At 39.4% G+C, this 21,270-nt stretch overlaps 1 protein-coding gene across 5 annotated transcripts in view; it reads left to right on the top strand.

Moving 5' to 3' along the window:
• The window catches only part of NFIA (nuclear factor I A), a 308,432-nt gene that overhangs the window by 238,056 nt on the left and 49,106 nt on the right, over positions 1 to 21,270 (top strand). For 4 of the 5 annotated variants that reach the window (XM_034779865.1, XM_034779866.1, XM_034779864.1 and 1 more), the window contains exon 7: positions 10,568 to 10,696. The exons of the other annotated variant lie outside the window; for it this stretch is intronic. In XM_034779865.1, coding sequence (XP_034635756.1) covers positions 10,568 to 10,696 — 129 coding nt within the window. The remainder of the gene's footprint in view (positions 1 to 10,567; positions 10,697 to 21,270) is intronic. 5 annotated transcript variants of the gene reach the window in all.

Raw genomic sequence — 21,270 nt, 5'->3', positions numbered from 1 at the left:
TAGTTGCATGCAGATCTCCAAAGAGTGCTCTAAAGCCTCCCATTGACTGTCACTGGCTTCTGGAGTCAGTTTATCTTTTATTCTTATCAAATGTGTTGTCTGCCTTGTACTACGTTATGACATCTGAAGTCAGATTCCTGTTAAAAACAAACAAAAAAACCCCCAACCTGTGTATAAATTTAGACCACTTCAGCACAAATGACACCTCCTTTATGCAGGAAAAGGTGCAGAATGCTCTTTTGTACATAAAGTCATTGTGTTTCAAAGCTATTAACCCCCTGGCATCAAGAGTCAGGATATTTCAGTGTTGAGCACTAATGCAAAATACATTTGCATTTAGTGGCAGGGGCATCAGACCTGCCAGCACCAAGATGTCAAACCTTCTTTCTGATGTGGTTAACGAAACATCTTGGGGAATAACTCCAAAAAGTGGCAAGTCAACCAATCTAAGGCTGTTCCCAAGTCTGCATATTCAAATAAAGACCATAAAACAGAATCCCTCCAAAACAGCGTAGGCATATTTTGCAGCTCCTCAGGGGCAGTTTTCTGGGGCTTCATATTCCTATCTGCCCTAGTGTCTAACAATAAAAATAAATCTGTCCCATGCCAAACCTGTCAACAACTTGGTCAAATGGCAAGATGCATCCTACTAATGGTCCTACATAAACTACTTAAAAAAGTTACTGAGGGAGTTAAGGAGGGAGGGATAGCTCAGTGGTTTGCGCACTGGCCTGCTAAACCCAGGGTTATGAGTTCAATCCTTGAGGGGGCCACATGGGGATTTGGGGCAAAATCAGTACTTGGTCCTGCCTAGTGAAGGCAGGGGGCTGGACTCAATGACCTTGCAAGGTCCCTTCCAGTTCTAGGAGATGGGATATCTCCATTTATTATTATTATTACTGTAAAGAGCTCCTTCCCTCACTATATGGGCTGTTTTGCAGCTTTCTATGCTACAGCTTGATGGAGCCTAAATGCATCCATCTTCTGTGATGTGGAAGCCTGACCAGCAGCCAACATTTTGTGGTTCTTCAGCTTTTCTCTTAAGGAACCCAGAAACTTTCCCTCACTCCACCCCTGTTCATTCAGGCCCTTACCACGGTAATGGGATTTATTCACGTCAGGAGAATAGATGAAAGGAAGTTGTTGGCAATACCTGGACAGGGGGAAAAAAGGGGTATTTCCTGTTACATGTGAAGTTTAAACAGATTCTCAAATACAATGTAACGGTTGCAGGGCAAAATGCTGTGGTCCAGAGTGGAGCAAAATTCCAGTGACTTTTGCATAGCCTATCTTGCCTATTGGGAACATCCCCAAGTACCTGGCAGTTTGCTTTGAATTTTAGGTGGTAACTTGTGCACTTTTGTGGATGCATTCAGCCCTCATGATTCTCTTATAGTGCTTTCCAGAGAAACCGCTGTTGCTGCTGTCATTTGTTATGTGAGACCAGGCTGAGATATTGTAATAAGTGTTTCTTATATTGTCTCACTACATAGATCAGAGCTCATCAAATCATTAAGGGTGCATGAAATCCTGTCCGAATTGACGTCAGTGACAAAACTCCCATTGTCTTCAGCAGGGCCAGGACTTCACCTAGTATCTTTGAGGCTGCAATAAATTTAAAAACTATTTTTCCCCATCCCATCTCTTTTTAATTTCCCTTATGAAACTGGAATCTCTTGGGAATCACAGTAGCTTCAGAGAAAAATGCAGTGGGCGTGCTTACACAACCATTGTATACGATTTTATTCCTACTGTCTGGCTCCAGCAGACTTCATCATAGGATGAAAGAGAAAACTCCTATCATGCTCAGGGTATGCTGCTGTCTTCTACTAAGTTCAAAATATTTATCATAAATGTTCTGCATTCTCTTTGCTATGATCTGTGTATGCTGCTATTGTGGGAATTTCTTTCACATAAATCGTTCTCTTCAGTGATACTCAAAAGCTCTCACTGTCAAAAATGCCTCTTCTCTCTCAGGACCTAGTCCACTGCCATAAACCTTGGGTTCCCTTGCACTCCCTCTCCTTACAATGCGCAGCTTCTTCTTTTATTAAACCCTCTGTACTCCTACCTCCTCTACATGGAAACTTTTGTATCCTTCCAGGGAGCGCCTCTCTCCCTCTCCAGCGTTTTGGAGGATTTGCAAACAAAGAAAAAATTGTTTTATTTCACCTAGCAGACTCTTCTGCATCAGAGAAATGGGGACTTTAAAAATGTAGTGTGCTTGTTTTTTCCTCATTATAAACTGCCAAATCTTCCTGTGGCTCTATCTACGATGCCAGCATCATGATGAAATTGTCCTTCCCATCACAGGAGCACCAGTGTATAGTTTGGAACTTAGTCTCTCAAATAAAAGAACACACCAGCTGTCAGTCAGCAACAAATTTCTTCTTTATTATGTAGCTGAAGATGGCTGTTGCAATCCTCTGACTTTTAAGATAAACTATTAAGGTGCGATCTATTTCATACTTTGCAAGTACCACTGAATACCAATACATAACAGTTTCCTGGGTGCACTCTTGACCTGTATGACTGTAAATCCATTTTCACAATTTGATATACTGCACATGTTCAAATTGCTGTAACTTCTTTCTTTAAAATAGTGAATAAACTCTTCACCCCCACATTGTGCAGAAATCATGTGACCTGCCAGTATATCTCTGTTTTAATAAGACTTTTAAAATAGCTATGATTTACATTTAATCCTGTTTAAGTACAGTCTATTTATTAATTGAACAATATGTTAAATGGTTGTATATAGAATTGGAGTCTTCAAAAGTAATGTTAACATTGAATTTATTCTTGTCATTGTAAAAGTCAATTAAAAACATTATCGTGTAATAGGTAAGGTCATAGATCTAAATAATCTGCATATTTTACCCTTATCCATCTCATAGTTTGTGAGGTTAGTAGACATCATTATAATATATGACCATGGATGGATTTGATCTATTAGAGTCAACATATATGGACCAAATGGTGTTTGAGAAAATAGATTCAGATTTTCTGTTCCATATTGTTTTTGGTTACTAAAACTCCCTTTAGTATCACGTGAAATGTAGCATCCATATGCATCTGGGGAAGATATAGCTGAACCATAAATCTATTGGTCTTTTACTTGCGAAAATATCATACCTCAACTATGATCATATGCAAAGATTTTTTAGAAGGCTTTGTAAATGCCATTTGAATTTACAATGGCACTTTTTTGCCTTACAGCCATTGATGTTCCATCTTTAAAGCACTCACATAAAGGTATATTCTCATACGGATGGCTGCAATTTGTGCCTACTTCTATATCTAATCTACCAAATATATTGAAAAACTCTCATAAAACATTGCCACAGAACAACCTTAATTTTGAATTTCAACGGCTAGATATCTAAAAAGACATTTTGAGTCTTATATTTTTTTCTGTACAATAGAAAAGGACATTGAAGCTAACATTTAGTTGAAATTTTAAATTTTTCATGCTATACATTAAACTTCTCATAATTTTCAAATATAAAATCTCATGAAATTATTTTATAAAGTAATTGATAGTATGTGAAGTATATCTTATTAGTGACCTCGCTGATCACTTCAATAACATAGTTGGAAGATAGCTTTGCATATCAGATATAAATCAATCCAGATGATGTTACACATGTGTCCACACAAACAAATAGGTTCCTGTTCTTCTTTCTGTAAGCCTTGTTGTACCACAGATTTTTAGGCAAAGCCCCTCATTGATTTTAGTGGGTACTTGTCTGCTTAAAAACTCATGGTAAGACTCCTACTGCAAATTGCATAACTCTCTGGGCCAACTTTTCTGCTGGTATGACCTGATGCCGCTCTATTGTAAATGGAATGGCATCATTTCACACCAGCAGAAATTTTTATCCTCATTATCTTTAGTAGGACAAGAATCTGGTCTTGATTTTCATTACCATCGTTGGCTAAGATTTTCAAAGGGACTAAAGGACTTTAGTTTCTGAATCCTATTGAATTTCAGTGTGAGTTGGGCATCTAACTCCCTTAGGCTTTTTTGAAAATCCTAGTCCTTATTTTTAATCAATCTCTTTTTAACAATTCTTTGGAACAATTACTGGCACAAAGGTTTTACTGCTGTATTTGGAATATTGAAGTTGTTATGTCTTTGAAGAGTTAGTATGTCTCTATTGTTTCATTATCTTAAATATTTGGAAGCCATTCTGGTACTATGCTGATGAGTACATAGATAGATAGATAGATAGATAGATCTCTCCAGAAGAAAGTGATATTGGGTATCAACTGATTTTTCATATAGAGTAGTCTAAACTGATAAATGGTAGAATGCAGATCTTTCATTTTATTTATCTTTGTTCATTGAGCTGGATTTTGTTTTATGAAATGTGACACTCATTGGTAGGAATTGAGCAGTGATTGTGGGGAGCGCAGGAGAAGATGCATCCCAAACATACAAGTAGAAATTCAGACAATTGAAAATAGAAAGTACACTTGTTAGAAAAGGAGCAAACTTCCACCTATCTTGTACTGTGTGCATACTGGAGTTACAACTATAGTAAACTGACATACAGCACTTAATGTGATCAAGTGTCAGCTGATGACTGCTAAAATTTGTTTAGCAGTAAGTGTAACAAATATGACCGACATTACCATGGTCATCAAAATTACAGGAAACTCAGGAGGACAAGTTGAAGGTTCCCCGTACCAATTTACATGACCAACACTTCTGTAGAATTCTGACTGATCTCAGTGGCATTGCTGGGGTCATTTTCACGATAGAATGAACAGTCCTTGCATGATTCCTCCAACATATCAGATACTAACAAGCTTTCATTCAACAGCCATCTTGCCTTCATGCCTCACTTTTATTTTGAAACAAATGTTTTGTTTTGTCCACTCCCCATTAATATTTGAGCCTCCCATATTCCTCTTTATAGTACCTCAAGGTTTTATTAAAGCTCAAGGCTCTGTTGCACGCTTATTTTTTCGTAGGACATTCCAGTGGGAATGTTTTGGTAGAAGGAAATTAGTTAACACAAATATGACTCACTTGCTATTGAGTTGTGTGTTATGATTTAGATGATATGTTATGGTGGTGGTGTATTATCAGGAAGGTACTGGCTAAAGACAATACTAAAGTGAAATTAGATGTGTGTCACATTAGATATCTATCTATCTAGAAAGAGAGAGGGCATCAGTCTCCTCTTACATTAATGTAACTCCATTCACTTCACTGTAGTTACTCCTGATTTATACCAGTGTAAGTGAGAGGAGAATGACCCCATAGAGTGTGTGGAAAGTCGGCTATTAGGTATCTATTTACTGTGGGAATGGTTTTTGTGGACTGAATTCTTATACATCCTTCTCTAATTCATTTAATAAACATCAATCTCTTACATGGAAATTTTAAGACTCTTTGGATGTACTTTAGGAAGCTTTTGGTGCACTTTTTGTACTGGCAAATATCAGGAGGTACAGGAATTAAAAATATCGCAATGCTCCAGTGATCCTTAGAAGATGGTGAACGTGAAATATTCCTGTACATTCATTGATTAAATTTGGGTTGGAGGTTTGCGAAGTGCAGAGTTTTGGAAGGTCTTACTGCGGGACTTCATCATCAATTCAATGGCTCCAGTAACCAGAAGCACTGAAGGACCAGGGTTCCATTTACGCTTGCGTTTGTGCATTGAGCAGAAGGGTGGGATGCATGATCTGGAATGAACAAAATAGCTTTGTGTTTAGGAATCGCCAAATTAATGAAAATTCAGAACGCTTTAATTTTGAAAATGAAAACAAATTCTTTGGAGAAAATATTGCTGCGGACAGTTTCAAGATTTCTGTTGTCTGAATTTTCTGTTTATTGTGTACTGTTCTTAAACATCTTTTTAACTGGAAAACCAATGAAAAATTAATATTTGCTTTCAAAAAACCACATCTTGTTCCATTTAGCACCATTATGGGCCTGCTCTTGCTCCCATTGAAGAGAGTGACAAACCTTTAATAAATGGGCGCAGGGTGAGGCCCCATATGTTTGGCTTTTTATATATATAATCACAAGAATAAAAGTACAGTAAGTTGAGGTATCCACTTAGATTTCCACCTGTGTTTTATAGTACAAAAATCCTTCAATTTTCTTTTATTTATTTAGCAGTTAGCTTTTCCATTTATTCTGCAGTTAAAATTGTCAAAAAAATTTAAATGCTGTTGGCCCATTTCTCTTCTCAATTACACTCATATCAGTCAGGGAGAATCAGACGCAGTCTTTATGAAATCTGTGACTCTGAACAAGAAATGTAGGGCTCATCAGTGATTTGGACTTCATGGCTATGGGGGGAGTAAGAACCACCTTTAGACCCCATGTGGGCTACCTAGACCTGGGCTCAGTTAGTGCTTGTTTACGTCTTCCTCACAGCATGTGGGTAGGAAGGGTCAAGGAATGGGTGGAGCTTGGCTCCCCTCCCTATTCACTGGCCGGCCAGTACAACTGAGCTGGTTTGGGGGACATTATAATTTGCTGCTGCCCTCGGGCATACAGGAAAGAGGAACTAATTGTCACTCCTCATCACAATACCGCCTGGCATGGTATGCCTTTTCCACCACCCCTTATTCAGAGCTGCGCCTGATGTGGAAGTCTAGTCCTTAGTGTGCTGAAACCACCATGCTATCAGGAATATAGTGGAAGAAATTTAAAACAGGCCATGGTTCTCAAATGTGGGTACCAAAAGTTGGGCATCTCAATCCATGTTTAGTCATCTATCTATCTTAGGTTGAAAGATGGCATGATTAAACACCTCAGTCTTTAATCTAATTCTCTTCACAGCATCCCTGTGAGTTAGGGAAGTACTATTAAATAAGTGGCCTGATTTTTAGAGGTGTGAAGAACCCACACCACCAGTTGAAGTCAGTGGGACTGAGTAAGAGTTGCAGTACCTGGGCCATTTTTTCCTGGATGATTAAACTTCAGTCCCATGTGCTTTTGCTTTCCTGAAAGAAGCTAAAGTAGAATTGACCAGGACTGAAAAATATGACTTAGTGAAAGAATAAAATAAGAATATGTGAAATGGATGGACTAAAGAATATGCAGGATATATCAGACACATCAACCAAACATATGGTGCTAAGTGAGAGGGGTTTTTTTAAATTGCAAAATATATATATAATTTCTGGCAGTCTCAGGGATGATGTCACATGGCTGTGATAAATTTAGAAGAATGGGACATATTTCGGCTTGTTCTTGGAAACCTTTTTCTCGCATGCAAACTGTATTTCTCCTTTTATTAACCCATTCATAGAATGTTTGAATTTTGCTGCTAGAGCACCATGCTAGCTCACCATAAAATGTGAATGATGCTAATTGCTTTGCACTGCCTAACTTACTGCTGTCCCCCTTCCATCTTAAAGGACAAAATATGCTCAGAAGTGAGCTGGCAGGTCATCCCCTGCTCTGTTCTTAGTCAAGTTTAAGTTAAATAATTAAAATCTTGTTTGCATATTCCAATAAACTGTGAAGCAGCTGTTTTTTCCTTGAGATCTGATGGATACAATCCCTTATAATAAACTAATAATTTAGCATCAAAAGTAAAACAAGATCAAAAATTCAATACTGTCTGTTGTTTCAAAACCAAACCATTTAACAATGATAAATTAAAATGATGATTATTATGATAATAATTAATTAATTATGATTCCAGCATCAACATTTGTTTTTCTATCTATTGGTTATTTCATAACTAAATTTATAGTAGAAGCTCTGTTTGTACGTTACAGCTGTTTTGATCTTATAAAAACCTTTCCCATATGATAATGACGCCACTCAGCTCTGCCATGATTCAAGATCATTTGGCCTTTTCATTCTAAATCCTCAGCTTTAGGTGTTTATAACTCAGTCATGTGAATTTGCTTTGGGTTGGTGCATATGTTCTCAGCCCAGAAGAGATTTTTGTTTTAAACAAAAGTTGGCTTAAATCAATTAAGCAGTTTTATAGCACTACAGCAGAAGAAAGTTTATGGGCTGTCCAAAATGTTTTAGTGTCTTCCTCATAACCACATTGCTAGAGGAAAAGTGGAAGATACAAGGAACACTGCTCCTACCTGAACATGGGTTTATGGTCCAGAAGAACTGCTCTGTGTGCAGTCCCACTGCTCATGTTCTTGCCACAAGCCTAACACACTCATTCCCTCCTCTGAATTCCAGTGCAGAGATCTGCCACTGAGGGCCTCTGCAGTTCCTGGCCCTCACTACACAGAGGAAACTTAGCATTTCCACTGCATCTGGGGCCTTGTACGCCCATGCAGGCAGACACAGGATGTGCTCTTAATGTGGACATAAACATTTAATAATTAAACTTACCTTACTTTGAAAATTTCTGAGCATGAATAGGGCTTGTTTCCCTTATGTTTTTGAATTAAACAGCAATATTGTACTATGGATTAAGGATGAATTTCAGCCCTTTCTCTGTATTCAGTACCTCCCTTCAGTTCCTCAACATGCAAAGGAAGTACATGAGCTGCATCCTCCCGTAAGGAGCCTGCTCCCCCGGTGCACCCTGCTCCCCCGGTGCACCCAGCCAGCTCTGTGGACAAGTGCAGAGGAGATGTCATGGTCCTGTCCCCTTTAGGGAATCCCAGATTGGATTGAATAGTTTCCCAAAGGGAGCTGTTCCTGTGCTCCCGTTAGCATAAGTACTGTGACTGCCCCTAGCCACTGTGGAGAGGATGGCTCATTACACACCCGCTTCCCTCCTGCACATCTCAAGGGCAGTCTGGCCCACTGTATACTGAGTGAGCACACATGTTTATACTGTGTGCACATGTGATGCACATGGACGGACACACACAGAGATACTGCAAAAATACTTGAAACTGTTACTTGGACTATGACATGGCCATTGTTTTTATTGAGGAATAGAGTCTTTGCTTGCTGTGGAGGGAAACATTAAAAAATAAAGTGATTGAAACATCACTTCCAAACATGCCCAGATGGCATCGGCCAAAATTTTTAGCATACCCTAATTAAGCTCCACCCTTTTTGTGACATCACAATGTACATTCATTCTCCTTGCCATCTGACCAGTGGATTAGCAGGCTACGTTGGGACAGATTGCATCTGAAAGATTGTTAATACTTCATTCAAACACATCACAATTCAGCCCACCTTCACATGCCCCTCCTCCATCAAAAAGACTTTATCATGACTAGAGAAAATCATGAGAAAAGAGTTTATCCCATTTTTGTTGCATTGTGCCACAGTCCATCTATTCTAAACTTGTATTTTAAAATAAAATTTAGTTATTAACTTTTTCCTGTTGTGAAGAAACAGCCACCACCAGGGAAACACTTGATAGAAAACAGTCTCTAGATAAACACTAGTTGCTTCAAAATGGGACTTCACCTACTCTCCCACTTTAGTTAACTTACTGATATGTGAGCTGCAAAACTTAATTGGGACCATTAAGACTCCAGTCCTGCAATGCACAAGCACATTGCCCTGTGTTGTAAATTAATGTCTTGGGGACTATAAAGCTACCATTATTAAGAACAATCATTTTTCTTTTGTGCTATTTCAGCTGTAGCCCAAAGAACTTGACATTATTTTTTCTGCATATCTGTCAATAGATAGATACACTGAAAATAAACTATAAAAACAGTATAGACAATCTGAATGTGTGTGTATCTATGTCTGTAGTAATATAGATACTGACCCATACACACATGTAATATATATATATAATACTGCATATCCACCTATCCTAGTATAGACAGCATACTAAACATCCCAGATTTTAGTGAGTCCACTGCAAAACATCCTTTCTACTAATATTTTTGATATTGCATCAGAGCTGAACGACCCACAGAGTAGATATTATATCAACAAAAATGGCTCACATAGAAGAATAAATCCAAATTGTCATATTAACACTGCACTAAGTCTGAAGGTCAATATAATGTCGATAGAAATGTATATATCTTTAATAATGACTTCAATATATATACACACATTTAAAAAAAATAAAAATAAAACAAAGATAACCACACAAATAAATGCTTTTAAAATAACCAAGTCTTAACTAAGCTAAGGAAGGATAAGGAAATTCAGAGTTTGGAGTGAGATTCCTTCTTTCTCTCCTTGTGTATTGATTTTGCAACACACTTAAAATATCCATGTGCAATAGTCCAATAAAATAGTGTGAGTTAAGGACAGACTATCTAGCAGCATTAACTATTTAAAAACATGTAAAAATCCAAGTGCTGTAACTATTGCAGGTTTCTAAAAATAAAGCATAGCTAGGATTTAATAATAAATAATAATAATTAATAATAACAAAACAGCTGCATCTTCTGTGTACTTCAGATTTAAAAGACAAATATGGCTGCATTTTAGTACTTATTACTCAGAGCAAACCAGGGTCACTCCTGCCCCAAAAAGATCATAAATAAAAGTGAACTTTCAGCTTGTTGTATTCAATTTTATTTGTCCTTTAAGTTTATTTAGCTGCTTCTGCACCCACTTTCACAATGCATAGGCTGTCGTTCCATGACCTAGCATTATTAAATTGCACTTATCAATCATTCTTGCCAGGAATGCCATCGCCAACTACATTAAAGAAGTCAGAGAAGTCTGGTTTCAGCAGTCCCTCGCCTTCGCAGACCTCCTCCCTTGGAACGGCATTCACACAGCATCATCGACCTGTCATTACAGGACCCAGAGGTGAGGCCTTACCCAAGAGCCCCGAATCAGCTTAAACTTTAGCCTCCACACCCTGAATCAGCATTATTTTCTACTGAAAGTCACCATCAGCCTGTGACACACACGATAAGAGGTTTTGCTATTTCAAAGCCGGTAGCCTGAAGGTTTCAGTTATTGAGAACTGTGTTTGTTTACTGGGGTCTGTTTGTTAAAGTTTCTGGTAACAATTCAACATTTTCCAAAGTTTTTTGTGGGGAGAAGTCATTATTTTTCATCAGAAAAATTACAGAACGGTTACTTGCTGTGTGTTTTTATTGTCCATGTGAATATATACGATAGGTTCATTTATCTGCTAAAGATGGGGACTCCTCATTCAACATCTAAACTGTGCTAATCTCCTTTCGACATCCTCGGTTTTCATTGCGTGTCATTTTGTATTCAAGCTGTTGGCATTAGTGTGCTGGAGAACTGCCCTCATTAGTGGACTCCTTTGAAGTTGTAGATTGGTTCCTACAATACTTTGGCTGGTTTTCTTCACAATATTTTCTGACTGGCTTTTCAAATAAAACAGATGTCCTCCGGGTCTCCATGTACTTATACATTTGTTAGAAAGATATATCCACATTAACCTAGAAAAAATAAATATGATACACAGTTCACGTTAGAAAGAGAGCACATTCATGCACAGTGCTGTTCACAAATCAAAGAATCGTTTAGCAAATTTTCTGTATATAAAAACGTGAATGAAATAATTGTAACAATTCTTTCTGCCATGGGTTTTGCTTTATTCAGAATAATTATTGTTCAATTGGTGAGGTGTGGAAGACTTACTAGCAACTCATACCTGGATGAAAGAAAGTCCACTTTTTGTACTTTCCTTTTTATAAGAGGTCTTTATTGGGTTTATTGTCATTACTTACATCAGTGTAACCAGGAATAATTCTATTGTCTGTATACTGTAAGGGGATGGTGCATAAGTCTGTGGAATTTCACCAGTGTAATTGGTATTAGTTTAGAATCAGGCTTAAGGTTTCTGTATAGTTTTAGAAATTTAAAACATACTGGATTAATCAGTGGAGTCAAGCTGTTGGCTGTTAATCATATAAGAATTATTATTTTCCTGTGAGAACTGAGCTACCAAGCAAACATGTAATATCTTCAAAAAATGTTGATAATTGGTGATAATAAGAAGGCATGAATTAAATGAAAGTTACATTAACAACATAGTGTGCTGCACATTAGCTGACACTAAATTCCTACCTTGTAATACTCTTAAACTTTCTGCCCTTTAGTTCTGGCCTATTGACTAGTTGGTTAACAAATCCTATTCAGTATTTAGTTAGATTTTACCTTACCCCCAGTTTATTTAATTTAAGATATACCAGCCTGTAGCGGAGCAGCCACTCACTGGAACGGCGCCTTCTGCTGGTTGTCCAGGGAATTCGCTTTTCCAGCGCCGGAGTGCCCTCTGCTGGCTGATGTCCCACTTGCCGCTGGCCCCCATGTCCCTCCCAGACCCCGGTGCCCCTTTACGTTGGGTGCTGCCCCCGGCTGTACCCCCGCAGTTCTGGGTCTCCCCTCCCCAGGGAGCTCCCAACCCCCCATCCCCGCCTCACCTCAGTATATGGCTACTGCCAGTCATGATCAAGCCCCCGCTCACTGAGGTGGACTGCAGACGCCATTCATCACTGGAAGGGGGGTTTGGACCTGCTGCCTTTGCCTACCCCAGGCTACCCCTCTGTAGTCGCAGTACCTGTTCTGGCCTTTATCAAGGCCTGCAGCCTGGGGGTTCTCCAGGCTGGAGCTCCCCAGCTCCTCTAGCCTTTCCCCAGCCCTGCTCCACTCTAGGTACCGTTGTCCGCTCCCAGGCAGCCAGACCCTTCTCCCTCAAGAGCTAGAGGGAGAGTCCTACAGCTCCTGGCTTCCCTGGCCTTTATAAGGTTTCCCCAATCAGCCGAGGCTTGCTGCTCTCCCTAGCAGCAGCCTTCACCCAGCCTCAGCCCTGTCCCAGGGCTGATTTCAAGCCCTTCAGGGCAGGAGTGGGTGACCACCCCGCTACAATATGCACCCATTTGTGCCCTTACTTAGACTCTGTGTATTTTGCATTTTTACGTGGTTTAAACAAAAATATGTCACTATATAAGTCTTGTTCAAATTTATATACATTATCTATTGAGAAATTTGGTATGCAGTTGGGGAAATCTGCCAGTTGTGTGAGGAGACTGTTCACAAGGGGGCACAGAATATGAAAGATCAAATTATAATGATTCTCTTTCACAATTTTATTCTTAAATGCTGGAAGAAAATGTGTGCACTAACTCTATAGAAGAGTATCATAGTTCCTCATGTATTAAACAAAAATCTTTTTTTTTCAGCATCAGTCAGTGAGATCTTGTTCCACTTGAGGCTCACTCACTAACATATTTTTTGTGGATTTTCAAGGAAATCCCACTCTCTGTTAATATCTGAGTTCCTTTGAGGTCCTTTTAAGAGTATCACCCAGAAGGGTCTTGTTCCAAACTGGAATCTTTATTGGATAGATGGCTCCTCTCCAGGACTATATTTCCACTGATCACTGGCTGTCTTTATGCCTCTTCTCCAACAATTATTCTGTTCTGAGGTGGATTACTATATTACCATCTGCAAATCCAGACTGTGACCTTTGTTCAATCCCCCAAAGTGTACATTAGAATCAGCAGCAGAGGAGGAAGGAGAGAAGCTTTTCAAGCATAAGAAGATGACACTTAAGGAGCAATAACCTCATTATATGAATTGATATATTCTCCAAACAATTATTATATATTACTAGTTATTGGAGGTTGCACAATTTAGTGGCAACATGCCAAGTAAAATGTAGTGTACACTGTCTGTTCACCTTGTATGGTGAGAAAGCTCCATGAGTTCACTTATATCATGTGTCAGTGGCCAGCAGTCATTCATGTACAATATTTTGGGTCTTCTTTGGGGTGAATACAGTGCACTAAACAGTCTCCATGCTGCCGAGAAAAATCAATGAGAAAGAAGTTGTATATAAGTAGGTCACAATCAGAATAAACCCCTGAGTCAGCCAAACAATTACAAAAGGATCTATTTTCCTTTTGAGGGGGGAGTGTGTGCACCGCAAACATTTCACATTCCTACTAATACAAATTATTTGCACACACTGTGCAAAATGGAGAGCAAAGAAATGTGTGTAGAATGTTTAAGGGATATGCCATTGTCAGTCCATTGTTTTAAGTTCTCCATCACACACTTGCAGTTTTCACAGCCTTCCAACCATGCCTTGAACCCTATTCTAGTTTGCAAATGACTAAAGATGCACAGAACCTTTCCTAGCAGTCTGCAGAATGACACATTGTGAGAACAAAGCCACTGTGGGGGTCAGTGTTAGGAAGCTGGTCCAAAAGTGGATGTGTCTGTTATGAAGTGTTCCACTGAATGAAACAGTTAGAAAACCCCATGGAATGGACTGAAGCAAGCAGCTGTGCTGTGCTATGGAGGGCCATGTGTGGCAGCTTCTCCTCTGTGCTGGTGCCAGCTCTTAACTCACCTATGCACTGGCCAGCTGACAGAATCTGGGGCTGGCCAGACAATCAGATTGTGCAATGAGTCCTGACCCAAGGATCTTAGTTCTTTAGTGACTGTCTCTTCTGTTCCCTACAGCCAACAGGTGGTGGCAAGTTCCAGGTTTCTTTAGTGGCAAGCTACCAAAGTGATTCATGGATCCTCACTTAACGAGGGCAGTTTTTCTTGGCATAACTCCATGAACCTTCATCATCTTAAGCAGGATACATAGGTCTCAAACTAAGTATTATGTCTGGCAGTTGGCAGCATTACCTAGAGCCTTAGTTTTAAGTTTTGACATGACTATCAGCTTTAAAATAAATTGCAAATTCTTAAAAATTCAAGCAACAAGATTTTTATTTCTTAAGTAATATACTCTCATTTCATGAGAGTAACATTTTTGGTGGTCAGTGTGTTCCAACAAAGTGATTATGCGTTGCAAAGCCAACCTGTTTCCCAGTCATCCGGCTGCTTGCAATCTTTACCAGACAGCAAAATACTGAAATAATAGGCAATATTTACATAGTAGCAATGTACTAATGCCCGAAAAGCCTACACTTTAGTGACATTACCACCTGGAGCTGGCTACAAAGTTAAACTAACCATGATCATGAAATCTTAGAGAGGTTCATACAACAGCCCATCTTGACATGTACATCACTTCTCACACTATGACTGTGTAGATCCTGCAGGCAGGCAGTCAGACAAAGAAAGAAAGATATATTAGGGAGAGAAACGAAGGAGGCACACAAATACAAAGAACAGGGGATGTGGCAGAAAGTGAGGAACCCAAAGCAATGGATATGTGGGCAAAAGAGAGGCATGCAGGAAAAAAAGCACTAGGGGAGTGCCTAATTTTGTCTTAATGTGGTTTTCCCACATAGTACAGTATTTCCACTGAGACTTGGATGGTCACCAAAGTGTGTCATTGTGCTTCAAAAGTGTGCCTGTTGGTTGCCCATTAAACTAACATGCAGCAAATCACTTAGTGAATTTGTACTGACTGACTTTAATGGAGTGGGCTATACAGTGACGTATACCATTGTGAAATAATATATTCCAGAAAGGAATATCTCCAGTTGCCCCTAGAGGTTCCATCAGAGTGCTGGTTATTGTATGCTATATCATAGAATCATAGAATATCAGGGTTGGAAGAGACCTCAGGAGGTCATCTAGTCCAACCCCCTGCTCAAAGCAGGACCAACACCAACTAAATCATCCCAGCCAGGGCTTTGTCAAGCCTGACCTTAAAAACCTCTAAGTATGGAGATTCCACCACCTCCCTAGGTAACCCATTCCAGTGCTTCACCACTCTCCTAGTGAAATAGTGTTTCCTAATATCCAACCTAGACCTCCCCCACTGCAACTTGAGACCATTGTTCCTTATTCTGTCATCTGCCACCACTGAGAACAGCTGAGCTCCATCCTCTTTGGAACCCCCCTTCAGGTAGCTATCAAATCCCCCCTCACTCTTCTCTTCTGCAGACTAAACAGTCCCAGTTCCCTCAGCCTCTCCTCATAAGTCATGTGCCCCAGCCCCCTGATCATTTTTGTTGCCCTCTGCTGGACTCTCTCCAATTTGTCCACATCATTTCTGTAGTGGGGGCCCCAAAACTGAACACAATACTCCAGATGTGGCCTCACCAGTGCCGAATAGAGGGGAATAATCACTTCCCTCGATCTGCTGGCAATGCTCCTACTAATACAGCCGAATATGCTGTTAGCCTTCTTGGCAACAAGGGCACACTGCTGACTCATATATCGCCCAACCTTTTCCTAGAACCCTAGGTAAAACTGCAAACATACCAAAGCTAGACACTTCAATAGTTGATCTGTAAGACGTTAAAGACAAGCCAAACAACTGTGCCATAATGTGAAAAAATCATACACATTTTGCAGAGTCTGAATGCCCAGCACAGATTAGCTAACACAGTGATACTTAACCAACATACCAACTTGCCGAGGCAATTTAAAAATAAAGATGGGGTTATACCTGTGTGTAGCCAACCGTATGTGTCAAGTGTTTGAGTTTGGCCCTACTTCAAATAATATGGAAGGTAGAGGAAAAGCAGCTTCCTACAGAGAACTTCAAAGGCAGGATTTAGTAATGATTACATTCACCACCCAAATACTGCTTTCTCTAACATCCCAGCTGAAACGGGAGAGGCTTGCTAATGGTTAAAACTCCAACTAAACAAAAGTCAGGAACCGTGTAATTAAAACTCTACCTTTATTGTATTGTAAAGCGTTACCCTGTGACATAGGAAATATTTAAAGGAATAGGCTGTTTAGCTAATTTGTGTGTGAGTGAACTGCTTAGAGGACTACTATCCTAAATTAACTGTAAGACCACCCACTGAGATTGCCTCATAAAGGGCCATGATTGCTCAGCTTCGTTTTGTGTAACCGTTCAATAATTACCAGATAAATGCATAACTAAAAGCTCTATTACACTAATAATTTGTACTGAGATAGATGTGTGGGACACCATGCTGGGTTAATTTGTCATCCCTGCAGCAAACTTCAAAAGAGGGCTCTTTTGCAGAGGAATTGTGTTAATACATTGTTCCAGTGAGGACATGTTAGAGCAACAAGATGACTTGGTCGCTTAATCTCTTAAAGAGGCAAAATGCCTTGGGGGAAGTGCCAGAGAGAATAATGGGGAGTGATTAACAAAGTGGACCTAGATTTAAACTCATCCTGACAAAGAGAGCTGATCTAACTGAGCAAAAGTATTTAAAAAAGGAGAGAGGGTGTAAAAATACTTATAAGATTTCATGCAAATCTAAAAAATAATATAAAAATATAGTGCTGAAGGACCTAAGTATTTTACCTGCTCTCTCACTGATTATATATTTGGGTTCATTGCTTTCTTTGATGTATCCATGAAGTTACACTCTGTGCTTTTAACAGTGCATTGAACTGTAATATTTTTATCTCTGCTTTATGCTAAATTCTGTAACCTCAGACACACACAAAAAGCACATTATTACTTTAAATATGGAACCCATGTTTAAGCATCAGAGCTTAGGATTTTCAACCTCCCCTATTGACAGAACCATAAATCATGTTAAAGTTAAGTGAATTACTGTAGCGTGGAACTATAGCTTTAACAATGTTTATGTAGTATCAGCTTACCATCTACAGAATGAAAGAGGGGAAAAAACACTGATATTAGAAATGGGAACGTGGAGTCCTATTAATTTAACAGCAATATATCACTCCAAAGTCACAGATTCCATTACCATGCCCTTTTTAGTATCAAAGCAGAATTATATCATCACACCCGTAAAGGTTGTAGAGTTTTTTTGAAAAGAGAATTTACATTTCTTTTGTCAACTTAGCAACTGCATTTCATTATGAAATAACCACTACACCTTTCGCCAGTGGTAGTTTTTCCTTTTGTATATGAAAACACATCTTGATTATAAAAAAAATGCAAAAGTTGCCAATGCTTGATTTTGAAGTAGGAAACCCCACTAGTACACTACATGGTAGTTTTTGGCCATTGAAGAGACCTTTGGCTAAGGCCTACAGTTTGTTTTGTTTAGAAAGTAGAGGCATTCTTCAGTTTTTATACCTTTTTAACTATTCCTTCAGTATTTCTTATCTAGCATATATAGAAGAATGTCACTATGTTTTCAAGAGCTTGATTCTTGGCCCCAATTCTGGATTTCAGTCTAGCCCTGCTTTCTGGCTTTGCTAGGGTCCAGTTTGTCACTAAGGACTTTAAATATAGCAGCTCAGAATAGCCAGAGCCCAGGATATTTCAGCCCCACCCATAGGCAATCCCCAGGCACACACCCTAAACTGTGGCCCTCAGGGGGCATTGGCACAAGGCCCTTCTGCCTGTACTGTGCCACTGGGAAATCTTACTTACACCATGAATACTTCCCAGTGGAAGTTCCACATGGCTTCCAAAACTTTATTATGCAGGACCAGCATAAAGGGACCAGGACCCAGCCCAGAACTGAGGATATTATGGGTCTGGTTTTCAAAAGTGCTGAATACCCAAAGCTCCATGTGACTTCAGTAATAGAAATGGAAGCACTCAACATCTCTGAAAATAAGCCCTTATGTGTCCAGTCTTGCTCTTATTGATGTCCATGGGAGCAGGATCAGACCCTCCATCCATCATGCTTGGGTGATTGTATATCATTTGCATCATTATTTGTACTATCATCTGTCCCCGCCCCAAAGATCTTGCAGCCTAATTATGTTGGGTGAACTCTATTTTGTTGTATTTTGAAGGTACACTTAAAAATTACCTACTTGAATGCAAGGGTAAAATATCAGTGACACACAGCTCCCAGCCATTCTTATGAGTATCAGTTAAGGATCTGCTCCTGTTCTGACTGGAGGCAAAACTCCCAATGGCTTCAATGAGAACATGATTGGGCTTGCAGTGTCTGTTATAAGGATTACCTGATTTTACTCATCCTCAGGCCAGATCGACAGCTCCCCAAGAGCCCATTGGATTCCTCCACTTAAGCTCCATTTTGCAGAATGATGTGGGACTCCAGCAGTGCGTAGGTCTTGTGCTGGCCTGCAAAGGGGTGAATTCCACCCACGGGGAGGACAGATCCCAGCAATGTACTATATTCCATCATGATTTGAGTGGCTTTCCACCTGGTTCAGTGAATAGCCTGTATGCACAGACCTGTAATTTCTGTGGTCAGTATCTCTGTATTAAAGGTGAGGGTAGGGTGACCAGACAACAAGTGTGAAAAATCGGGACAGGGGTGGGGGTAATAGGAGCCTATATAAGAAAAAGACCCAAAAAACAGGACTGTCCCTATAAAATCAGGACATCTGGTCACCCTAGGTAAGGGAAACCCCAGGCCACATTGAAAAAGGCAGCAGCCTGCATTTGGCCACCCAAGACCATTTCCAAAAGATAATAAGAAAAGTTGAGATCGTCAAAGGATGTTAAGCAAGCAATTCCCATTGACATTCAGTGGGACTTCATGAATTCCCTTAGGTGACTTTAAAAATTCCAGCCCAAGTTTCTCAATTTATTTTCTTGTTTTGGGTAAAAGCTTTCATCGCAAAAAATCCGTGCTTTTTCAAGTTATTGTTTTAATCTTCTCTTCTTTACCTCTTGTATTGTATTATCCACAGAAGTGCAAGTTCTTTTCAACAAATCTGGATTATTGCCAGCTTTCCTTATTAAAAAGTCACTCTTCATATTTCCGATAAACACAGCTGTTTCATGGTGTTTGAAAGCATTTCACATCAGCCAGCATGGTGGCTTAGCCAATTAGTACTCTAATATGGTCAATTTTGAGAATAAGTACCTTCGGGGTACAAAGGGTGGGATACATCTTGCATAATTTGAACTGGCACTTGCACCAATTTAATGTTGTGAGAAGGCTCACAGCATGCAGGGAGTTAAGGCATCTTAAAAGCCTGAAAGGAAATGTCTCAGAGAACAAACCGCAATATAACATTTCTAGATAAATGACTTTTTAAAAATACTTCCTTAATTGTAATAAAGTCAAAAACAAGCTGATACAAAATACTTCTTCTTTCATTATGATTATATAGTTACTATTTCTAGGAAGAATGATCAATGTTTAATGAGCTAGTAGTAAACTTAATTATCACTTTATACAATAGCTATCTTAGCATTGTGCCCCAGTGAAACCAATACTCCATCTGTCTAGTCGGATGGTCTAGGGCTTTGTGCTTTGTATTGCCATCCGTAAGAATTGGGTTTGAGTACCCACTCTGTTGCTTCCTTGGATTGGAAGCTGGGGAGAGGGGTAAAAATCATTTGCTGGGTAGGAGATGAGGGATGTTGCATGTCAAACAGTGACCCTGTTGGAGACTTAAGGAGCAGCATTATGAAGGACATTTCATCCATTCATCTTGGCTGGAAGGATGGTTGGTGAGAAGTCATGATGAATAGGAGGGGAAAATATAAATGGATCAGTATGTCTGTGTCCCATATGTTGGGAACTATTCATTCCTTGAGGGGAGAGGTGGGCGGAATCGGTGTAATTGCTAACAGTCAGATTATGAAGTCCTTTTGCATTCTGGCAAGCAATTACCAGAGGAGTCCCATTGACTACATTAGGACTACTGCAGTAAGTGCCCACCAGTGTGAGAAAGGACCCCAGTCTGGCCCTGTATGCCCAAATAAAACTATATCCTGCTTCAAATTGACCTATTCTTTATTATCTGATCATATAACTGAATACAATTTACAACTTAATCTTTTATTCATTTGCCCGACACATGTGAAATGCTAATCTAATCAATGAGTCTGACTTGTTTTATTCGTAATTTAGTTTGCTATTGGCTACTACAAATCAAGGAGGGAGAAGTCAGACAAGACTGGCCTTCATAATCAGACATTTGAATTCAGCGTTCTGAAAAAAATCCTCTAACTTTTATGCTGCATAGCACTAAGAACCTATAAAACACTGAAAAAGCTAGTATAGCATGCAACAGCTGTAGCACATAATTATTTGGCCCAGCCGTAGTAGTTTTAAAATACTGGTATATCTGTTGCAGGCCACCATACATTATCATCTCATTTTCTTCAATAAAAAGACTGGGATGATTCAGTTGAGCTTCAATGGAATTAGAGTCATGTGTGCTTTGAAATATTTACGCTTGCCTTGAGATAGGAGGATTATTCCCCCACAGACAGACAAAAGATTTATTAACACTGAAGATTCCTACCTCTGCATTCCTACTGCAGGTAGAAATGAAGCTCTGACTTTCAAACCAGTGTTCTTTTTTATTTTTTGTATAGTTGAATAGGTAAAGTCCATAATAAAATATTAATTTCTCAGGTTTAAAGGAGAAGCATGAATAAGCAGTTTAGGGCTTCTGAATAATAAATACATAAAATAAAAGTACTTCTGTGTTGTCTTCCATTTAAGGATTTCAGATCACAACCAACCACTGATTAAACTTCACTGTACCCTCTGTGAGGTTAGTAAGTAGTAGTAGCCCCTTTTGCAGATGGGGAAACTGGGGCAGAGAGAATTTAAGGCCAACATTTTCAGATGTGTCCACTA

This window comes from Trachemys scripta, chromosome 8 (genome assembly GCF_013100865.1).
Source record: "Trachemys scripta elegans isolate TJP31775 chromosome 8, CAS_Tse_1.0, whole genome shotgun sequence".
Classification (NCBI taxonomy): domain Eukaryota; kingdom Metazoa; phylum Chordata; order Testudines; family Emydidae; genus Trachemys; species Trachemys scripta.
Note: the sequence above shows the minus strand (reverse complement) of the source record. Positions and strands in the feature narration are given on the sequence as shown.